This window comes from Cyprinodon tularosa, unplaced genomic scaffold (genome assembly GCF_016077235.1).
Source record: "Cyprinodon tularosa strain WSP-4 unplaced genomic scaffold, ASM1607723v1 ctg255, whole genome shotgun sequence".
NCBI classification, from domain to species: Eukaryota; Metazoa; Chordata; class Actinopteri; order Cyprinodontiformes; family Cyprinodontidae; genus Cyprinodon; species Cyprinodon tularosa.
In genome coordinates, this window is record NW_024038948.1 from 489,638 (window position 1) to 500,190 (window position 10,553).

The 10,553-nt window shown below is 39.2% G+C and overlaps 1 protein-coding gene across 3 annotated transcripts in view; it reads right to left on the reverse strand.

Annotated features, from left to right (window-relative positions):
* iqsec3a (IQ motif and Sec7 domain ArfGEF 3a) overlaps nt 1–10,553 on the reverse strand; it is a 134,666-nt gene that overhangs the window by 54,985 nt on the left and 69,128 nt on the right. For 2 of the 3 annotated variants that reach the window (XM_038288412.1, XM_038288413.1), the window contains exons 4-5: nt 2,188–2,499; nt 589–1,562 (exon numbers count right to left, since the gene is read on the reverse strand). In XM_038288412.1, coding sequence (XP_038144340.1) covers nt 589–1,562; nt 2,188–2,499 — 1,286 coding nt within the window. Of the gene's footprint in view, nt 1–588; nt 1,875–2,187; nt 2,500–10,553 lie in introns of all 3 variants that reach the window. The other variant, XM_038288414.1, reaches the window with a different exon arrangement.

The window sequence follows — 10,553 nt, forward strand, 5'->3', positions numbered from 1 at the left end:
GGAAAATGCATCTGGTTAAATATAGTAAATCTGATATAAATCCTATTAGAGTTTGCAAAAGATTTGAGCGTATGGTGAAAGTCAGGCTACCAGAAGCTACAAGGAATTGAATCATATTTATGGCAAAAAATGAACAAAAAATTAAAGATTTTAAAGTGCAAGGCTGGTGAAGACCAGCCCAGTATACTTTCTACGGTAACTGCAGTTAGATGTAATTCTCAGAGTCTGATTGTTTATGATTTTTCTGCCACTTAACAGTTATTTGCATCTTTTTATAGTAGTCTATCATAATCTCCATTTCAAGTGCAGGGAAATTTGAAGGTGCTGCAAGGGAAATTTTTGAAAAGTTCGAGGAAGATTATGAAAGACACTTTAAAGCACACTCTTTGCCTGTTGCTGAATAACATCAAAAATGCATGCAAGATTATTTTAACTTTTGTAAGCCTTAAATAAAACCCATTTATTTCTAACAAATATTTTCCTTTTCCTACCAGTAATTATACTTTTCATCCCCACTTGCAGTTGGCCTTGAACTTCAATAACAACTCTTTTAAAATGCAAGCATTCCATATTGTCACTATTACTCACAGATTGAAGAGGTTGAGGCCAATCCGGTACAGGCGTTTTCGCATGACGTCAGTGGACAGCGTGGGAGATTTACAGCTAGCTGGATTCTCACAGTGGTAACGTGGAAGGCTGAGGATCATGGCTTGAAGCGCCTCTTTGGATGAGGCCTCAGATGTCGAGCGCGCCTCTGTTGACGTGCTGCTGCTGCTCATCTGCTCTGAGCTATTGTCTGCCATCTCTGAGCCACATCTCTTGACATCCAGGGGCTCCGCCACTGGAGAGCTTCTTAGCAGCATAGTTTCCTGTGGTGGAGGGACATGAGTGGACTCTGTTGGTGGAGGCGGGGGTGGAGGTGGCGGAGCTACTTCCTGTATGCTTTGAATGGTAGACATCCTATCTAGTGGAGTGATGGGAGGTTGGGTATTATCAGGAAACTCCTCTTCACTAGGAGGGGGGGCAGGAAATTCAGCTTCCCCACTTTCTTCTATGTCTGTCTCTATAGGGGGTGGTGGGGGCTCTTGAGGTGGTGGTGGAGCATCTATTGGTTCTGTGGGGACCTCAGGAGGTGGAGGTTCCTCTGATGGTTCATCTATGACAGGGGCTGGTGTGGAGTCTGTTAATGAAGAAGTGGTTGTTACAGTGCTAGAGACCCCTTGCTGCTGGATGCAGCTGCCCAGAGTAACTGAAGATGATTCCATGACTGAGGATGAAACTCTGAAATTCTGGCTGTCGATTTGCACTGTTACATCACGAAAGGCCATCATCAGTTTACTTGCACTTCTGGACAAGTCACTTGGATCAACCGGTCCTTGATGAACTGTTGCTTGCGACACACAGGCCCCTTCACCACTTGCTCCTACACCTGAAGAGGCAGCAGTTGCTGCATTAAAGGAGTCAGCACTGAATTGATAGGCACCACCTTCTTGTAGTGAACACATGGTCTTCAGGCTCCAGTTGCTAAGTGCATCATCAATGGACTTTGCAAGTGACTGGACCTGTTCCGTGAAAGAGTCCTCCAGGTCGGTCAAGGTGCTGCCAACTGAGGCTGGCAGAGATGGCGAACGCACCAGTGGAATACCTGCCAAGTTGCAGCCTTCTGCCAGGGCCCGTTCAGCAGAGAAACCCTCGGTGTTTTGCACGCGGACTTTCTGCAGAGAGATGCGCCGTGGAAGCCGGCTCTCCAGGAGAGAGTTGCGGATTTTCTCAAAATTTTTGCTGAGCTGGTACTGGCGGAAGGCAGTCTGGATCTTGCAGGCAGCACGACGCGAGATGAGGTGGCCACCGTATTTGTGCTCTAACATTTCGATCTGATAAAAAAACAGAGAAACACAGATGAGCACATTCTAATTGTTTCATGTCTTTGACATCTAAAGAAACAAGCAATTTTGAAAGATAATATGTTTATTCAGAAGCTTTTTTCCAACAAAAAAATAAAAAATATTAAGAACAACGACAATAAAACACATTCTTAACATGCAAGACTGAGAATTATTTGAAACGTTTGCTTGGTTCCCTACAATGTAAATGTCTGTAAATGTTAAACTAATATGGTATGCAAACACCTGCAACTATTTGTGATAAAACTATGTATAGTAGCATAGATTCTTGAAGTGACTGGACCTGTTCCGTGAAAGAGTCCTCCAGGTCGGTCAAGGTGCTGCCAACTGAGGCTGGCAGAGATGGCGAACGCACCAGTGGAATACCTGCCAAGTTGCAGCCTTCTGCCAGGGCCCGTTCAGCAGAGAAACCCTCGGTGTTTTGCACGCGGACTTTCTGCAGAGAGATGCGCCGTGGAAGCCGGCTCTCCAGGAGAGAGTTGCGGATTTTCTCAAAATTTTTGCTGAGCTGGTACTGGCGGAAGGCAGTCTGGATCTTGCAGGCAGCACGACGCGAGATGAGGTGGCCACCGTATTTGTGCTCTAACATTTCGATCTGATAAAAAAACAGAGAAACACAGATGAGCACATTCTAATTGTTTCATGTCTTTGACATCTAAAGAAACAAGCAATTTTGAAAGATAATATGTTTATTCAGAAGCTTTTTTCCAACAAAAAAATAAAAAATATTAAGAACAACGACAATAAAACACATTCTTAACATGCAAGACTGAGAATTATTTGAAACGTTTGCTTGGTTCCCTACAATGTAAATGTCTGTAAATGTTAAACTAATATGGTATGCAAACACCTGCAACTATTTGTGATAAAACTATGTATAGTAGCATAGATTCTTGAAGTAAAAGGGAAATACTTTAATTCACAAAATATATATATATATATATATATATATATATATATATATATATATATATATATATATATATATATATATATATATATATATAAAATGCTTTTCTGTCATTCTATTGAAATGGGCAAATGTGATGGAAGGATGGATGGAGTCGAGTACAGAATACTGGAATTAAAATGCTCAAGAAAGGAATTAAAATGTCAAAAGTTAAATCTCTAAAGTAAAGGTTAACCTTTTAGCAGCAAAACCAACATGAAAAGATCAAAATAGATTTTGTAGATCCTAGCTTATTCATGTGTGGACCAATCACAATGCAGATTGAAGTTTGATTCTGGTACAACTTAAAAACAGTTAGTCAAAGCTGCTATCCATTCACTCTGAACACAGAAAACATTTTGACATACCAAAGAAGACTTGTAGCAGAAAGCGAAACAAAAAGATGTTTTTAAAATTTTGACTCAAGAGGCTTGAAATCAGTGCACATCCCTTGCATTTCATCCTACCTTACAGTAATAATTAAAGTGTGTTTATAGCCTAAACTTTAACATAAGTTAAGTATGCAGAAATATATAAAAAAGTTTATAACTAGACCCTTTTGTTTTTTTAATTCTTGTTGTATTTTTGCGTAATCCAATGTCAATAACAAATTGCACTTTAATTCTTTGTTTAAAGCCTTAAACAAAAAAACATATACACTATATTGCCAAAAGTATTTGCTCACCTGCCTTGACTCACATATGAGCTTAAGTGACATCCCGTTCCTAATCCATAGGGTTCAATATGACGTCGGTCCACCCTTTGCAGCTAGAACAGCTTCAACTCTTCTGGGAAGGCTGTCCACAAGGTTTAGGAGTGTGTTTATGGGAATTTTTGACCATTCTTCCAGAAGCGCATTTGTGAGGTCGCACACTGATGTTGGACGAGAAGGCCTGGCTCTCAGTCTCCGCTCTAATTCATCCCAAAGGTGTTCTATCGGGTTGAGGTCAGGACTCTGTGCAGGCCAGTCAAGTTCATCCACACCAGACTCTGTCATCCATGTCTTTATGGACCTTGCTTTGTGCACTGGTGCACAGTCATGTTGGAAGAGGAAGGGGCCAGCTCCAAACTGTTCCCACAAAGTTGGGAGCATGGAATTGTCCAAAATGTCTTGGTATGCTGAAGCATTCAGAGTTCCTTTCACTGGAACTAAGGGGCCAAGCCCAGCTCCTGAAAAACAACCCCACACCATAATCCCCCCTCCACCAAACTTTACACTTGGCACAATGCAGTCAGACAAGTACCGTTCTCCTGGCAACCGCCAAACCCAGACCCGTCCATCAGATTGCCAGATGGAGAAGCGCGATTCGTCACTCCAGAGAACGCGTCTCCACTGCTCTAGAGTCCAGTGGCGGCGTGCTTTACACCACCGCATCCGACGCTTTGCATTGCACTTGGTGATGTATGGCTTGGATGCAGCTGCTCGACCATGGAAACCCATTCCATGAAGCTCTCTGCGCACTGTTCTTGAGCTAATCTGAAGGCCACATGAAGTTTGGAGGTCTGTAGTGATTGACTCTGCAGAAAGTTGGCGACCTCTTCGCACTATGCGCGTCAGCATCCGCTGACCCCGCTCCGTCAGTTTACGTGGCCTACCACTTCGTGGCTGAGTTGCTGTCGTTCCCAAACACTTCCATTTTCTTATAATACAGCTGACAGTTGACTGTGGAATATTTAGGAGCGAGGAAATTTCACGACTGGATTTGTTGCACAGGTGGCATCCTATCACAGTTCCACGCTGGAATTCACTGAGCTCCTGAGAGCGACCCATTCTTTCACAAATGTTTGTAAAAACAGTCTGCATGCCTAGGTGCTTGAATTTATACACCTGTGGCCATGGAAGTGATTGGAACACCTGATTCCAATAATTTGGATGGGTGAGCAAATACTTTTGGCAATATAGTGTATATATATATATATATATATATATATATAATTTTCCTAAAACTAATCAAGCTATCATTAGAGCCTGTGAAAAATGACTTAACACTCCAGGAAATGGAAAAAGATGTAAAATTACCATTCTCAACTGGCAGCTACTCACACACTACATAAATCCTCTTTCAATTTTCCAGAACAATTAGGTTGTGGGCATCTTTTGAAGTATTCTTATCTTCTTTAGTCTTTTTGAGCTCGTTTTCATTAGGTTTGCTTTTTTTCCTTCCTCTTTCCTTCTTTCTTTTTCCCCTTCAAGGACAAGGGTTTCTGAAAACATTTTTTATCAGTATTTTTCATTGTCCTGTAATACAGTAAATTTTGTGTTAACTTAAGAAAACTAGAAATCTATGTTATTTCTTTTATTTTTGCATGGATCTATCCTGACTTTTTGGGAAAACATAAACTACGAGTATCAGTTTATTGCACATAAAACAACCCAATCAGGTAAAAACAAAAATGGTCCAGGTGTGACTTTAATCTTATTTTACTGAGCTTCAGGACAAAGTCAAGGTAAGAGTTTGTACAAAGCTCTATTAAAGAAAGAAAAAAGACTACAGCATGCATTGGGTTTGCAAACTCTGATACTGTAAATTGTTCGCTGAAGAAGATGGGGCTTCTGGTTATGAGAAGAACAATTATATGCAACTCTTTAGAAATATTAATGAAACTCGAAATCTTTTCTAACCCATTTACATTTACAAGGTTGTGTGATAAAACTGGAACGTTTTTTTCCACTAGGCAATTTTTAAAATGAGCTTTGTCATAAGGTCAGTGGCTGTGTTGTTTGGAGCAGTGTCCCTCACCAAATAAAGTCTGCATGGCATAAACTGTAGAGGTGCCCTTGATCCAGAGATGAAGCATCAGTTGTGTAGTATTTGATTTAATGTAGCAGCTGATCTTGTTTGTTTAGCTTTCCGTTTAGTCTGGACTTGGAAGGATTTGGTTTTCACTGCTCTCTTTAATCAGGGATGCAGCTGGTCATTTAAAAAAACGGGCTTTTAATATGGCTGAAGATATTAGGTTTAGAGGAGGGAAATATTAGAAGCAGAGGATAGTGGATAAGATCTGACTCTATATTAAAAGCGGGGTCACATGGCCTACATCCGGATTGGTAATCTTCAACTTTTCTTTTTTCCTCTCTTATTACACTGGTAGCAGTGTGCATATGGTGAGTAGATGTCCCAATCTGTGCAGGACTGTGTGGTATTGTATTTTACCTGTATTCTGCTTTAATATAAATTTAAACTATATGTAAAGTTAAAAAAATACATATATAATGAAAACTAAGGAAAAGTTATAACCTTATCCATTACAACAATACATAGCGAACAACTATATGGATTTCAATGACAATCATATTAATTCCTTGAGAACTTGTGAATGAATCTTTTCTCCAACACACCTAAATCATATTGCTGAATTTCCACATTAGCATGACATTCAACTCTCTAAAGGACTGGAAATGAAACATTTATTAGATGCGGGTGTGTTGGAGGGGAGATACATCTAAAAGTTGCAGGTTTCTAGCTTTTGAGGACTGGAATTGGGCGCCCATGATATAAGGAATCAACAAATGACTCAATTTTCATTTTAATACACTCTTTTAGAAGAAATCCTTTTTCTTTTCCTTTTTACATTAATTCCTTTTTCTCTCTAAGTCAGTAAGCAAGTAGTGAGACCATCCATTTATCTGGCTCAAAAAATGTAAACAACCTAATTTGACTGTGAAATTATTTAGTTACTAACAATACATTTTTCTCTTAAAGACCCAAATACTTTAAAGGTATAGTGGAGGATGTTCTTTTTCCAGGTGGATCATCAACATAAGTGCTCCTCCTAATTGTCAATCATATGTTTACATAAGGCCATCCTACTTGCTCGCCCCCAATTTCACTTACCGGTGGTGAGTCTGACATACCGGAAAAATTGCAAATCTTCTTTTGGAAAGTAAGCTTGTATGAGGGATTCAAACAACAACTTTTAAACAAAGTGTGCATGAGAAGAAATGGGCTTGTGCATGCTCTGGCACCCATTTAATAGGCGTTCCCTCTCGGGAGAGGGTACAGGGTTGTGCATGTGCATTTTTTTTTTTTTTTGTTTAAAGTAGAGAGGGTGGGTTATTTCAAAAATTTGCGAAAATCCTCCACTATACCTATAACTTCGCGCACACAGAATCACATTTTCTTTAGGACCCACAAATGTAAAACAAGTTAATAATTAATTTGTTGGCATGAGATTCTAGCAGAGAGAATTGTTAAGCAGCACAATGGACGGCAAGTATTTAAAAAGTCAAGGTCATAAAAGCAACTTGATAGATGAAAAGAGCAAAAGATACACAGAAACAAGGGTGTCAAAAGGAAGCCTCATAGAAAAAATGAAGTTTTGGGACAGATAACTGCACCAAGATTGGCAGTGTTAAAATTCACCCCATTGGCCCCTGTCAGCTTTACTTATGGTAATTTTACTAAGCTGTGAGATAAGAATGATTATTTTGGTGCTACTGTGGTTTAAGAGGATGGCAATGACAGTGCTCCATTCCTCTGTCACTGAATCAATCCTGACAGGCAGATCCACACCACACTGACCTCATGGTCTATAATGAATGACATTGGAAAGGTAGTCCACAGTTTAGTGTAATTAATATCCAATATACCACCAATATATCCAAGGCTTTAATGTGGGATGAACTGAATGGTGAAGTAGGAAAGATTTTGGGTGGTATAGAGCTGTGTTGTTCACTCCTGGTCCTCAAGGCACACTGCCCTGCATGTTTTAGATGTTTCCTAGCTTTCACATACCTGATATCAATTGATAGCATAATAACAGGCTTTGCTGAACTCCAATAATCTGAAACATCCAAAACATGCCTTGAGGATCAGGGTTGAAAAACAGTGGTAAAGAGGATAAGGTGGCATTGTGTTTAGTGCGTTTTAATCCTTGTTATAAAATTTTAGTAAAGACAGTTTACTTTTTCACTGAAAAGATCTTTCTTAGCTAAATCTTGAATCAAATGGTAATTCAATGCCGGTTCTTTTCTGGGGAGTCCTTTGGCTACTACATCTAACAGCAATAACGTTTTTTGTTTAAATGGTTTACAAGCTGTAATAATAAAGGAAAAAAATCCAGTATTATAACCTCTCAAATGTACTACACAGCACAGCAAAAATCTGCACTTATTAGGTAATGGATATTTCTAATGTAGAATTATAAAATCTGTGCGAGTGAAAACACGACACTTGACACAATGTCCTTTAAAATGCATAACAATGGAAAACCAGTTCATCCAGTTTCCACCTTTAACAGTGTTTTTGTATAAAGACTATGCAAATAAAACAACAGCTTATTAAATCACACATACTGCAAAAAAAAAAAAAAATCAAAATGTTTTTATTTTTGCTACATAGCTTTCAAGCTCATGCAGGCTGCTAATAACTTGATGCAACCAATTATTATTTTCTCTCTCAGCTAAATGGAAGCATTCACCACATCATAACGCTGCTACTAACATATGATAGTGAACAGGAAAGGCAAAGCTATCCAGTATTGAAATGGAAATATCAACATTCAAAATACATTCAGCTTAGAAAAGTGGCACATGTTTCACAGGGTTCATTGCTAAGCTTTAAGTGACTCAAACAATCCATCACCAAGTTCTTCCGTGGCAATAAAGGTATCGCCAAGCAGATCCAATTACTTTGACATTGATCCAGAGATCCATCAAGCCCCTGCACCCCCACCTGTGCGGACAGAAGATCAATCCAGGCTATCGTGTATCTCAAGCCTACTTGACAAGAGGATAGTGAAAAAGAGGGACTCTCAGATCTGAGATTAAAAGAGTGAAGTAGCAAGGTGACCTGAGGTTAAAAGAACTGTGAGCCTCAATTAGGGGAGTGATGACGGAGGAAATCCAGACAAAACTGCCTGAGTTAAGATGCTAAGGGATGAGGTGGCAAAACACCTCTCTAGTGTATTCTAATAGCTTTATTGGATAATAACTCCAAAAACTGGAGAGGATCCAGTGATCTTTAATGGAGCAATACATACAAAGGTTCAAAAAGGTGATATAAATATACATTTAATGGAGAAGAAACGCCTTGTTACCAAGGGCTATTTTTACTGATTTCAATGGACTGTTTATCTGGAGCAGGTTTCCTCTATTAAGGTCCTCAAGGATCTGTGTCCTGCACCTTTTATATATGTGTCTGCTTTCACATCTCAAATGACTGAATAACTTCCTCTGCACACAGTCAAGTACTGTGTTCGAATCCTGCTGATGCATCCTGCGAAGGCCAGATTCGGCGACCATTTACGTGATCCATGGTCTCTTCAGATTAAAAGACCCCTTAATATGCAGCAGACAAAAGCAGCCTTTCTTTTGAAGGACAAGTCCCGTGTATCCTTTTAGCTTAGGGTATCCTGTGATTCATTGCTAGTCCAACCAAAACCGGCTACTCCATGCTCAAAGGAAAAAGGGAAATGGTGACGAAAAGTGGTGAATATTATAAGTGCAGTTTAGTATAACATCAGAATATTCAGAATGTGAAGAGTTTAATCTTAAATTAATATAAATCGTTAATTGAAAGGGTTAGTGAGTCAGATATCTAGTGGTTAATGTTTGGTTTTTGGAAAGTTTTATCTGTCCCTGTGCAAATGGGTTTGGCTGAAATTTATGGACACATTCCAATATCTGTGCAGTTCGTGAACAACTCTGATAGATGCATTGACGGTACTGCTGCTGAAGCTGCTCATAAATGTAATTAGCACAGAGAATTGCAGTAAGAGGTTTGGCATCCATTTTTGTCTGCTTTGTGAGTCAACTGTCACTGTTGCCAGGTGTCAGATATTATGTTGAGTGAGGGGCCGTGGCATCCGCACAAGGCTGGACCTGTTTGAATCTATAGCTGAACTCTTCCAGCCTACTTATTTTCACGGCCTTTCGAAGGACCTAGTCCAGGTAGGGTTCGCCATTTGTAAGATGCAGCCACTGAACCCTGATCTACAGTTACCTGGAGCTTCAAATAAAGTTTACAGTAAAAAAAAATAACTAAAGTGAAGATTTAGGTGACTGGTTTAATTTATTTCTAAAGTTAACATCCCAAATGGAAAAAGTAATTTTTTCCTAGCACAGAACATTTACAATTTAATATTAAAGCCTACAACTAACGATTCTATAACTGAACATTTGTTAATTTGTGTTAGGTGTTGTGGATTATAATATAGTTTAGGCATATTTTGTTATTTATGCAATTTGTTTGTTTACTATTTGCTAGGTGTTTCCTGATTTAGTTATCTTGCCTTTTTATTGGAGTTTTTGTTGGTTTTGTCATTAATAATGCTAGCTGGATATGGTCTCTTGGTGTCTTTATTGTGATTTTCTCTATTAAATAATCTCTGCCTCAGCCAGAGCCTTTAGTTAATAGATAAATTTTACCTATGTTTCTGCATTGTGTGCCCCCGTGCCGTACCTACAGCAGGCTCAAATAGTTTTCAACAAGCGCTTCCTTACAAAATCTTTTGAAAATGGCTGACTGCCCTATGAAGCCTCACATGCAGCATCTATAGTACTGTCACTCACTAAGCAGTGGGAAGATAAATCAGAACCAAATGTCTGTTAAATCATCATGAAGTAGCGACGACAAATAGGTATATGCACCCTTTCTCTCCATATATGACATATTTGACCCAAATTAAAAATGTATTATCTGCTGTATTATCAAAAAGTTGTATCAAAACATGCATCATGTGTTCTAATGGTAGCTTAG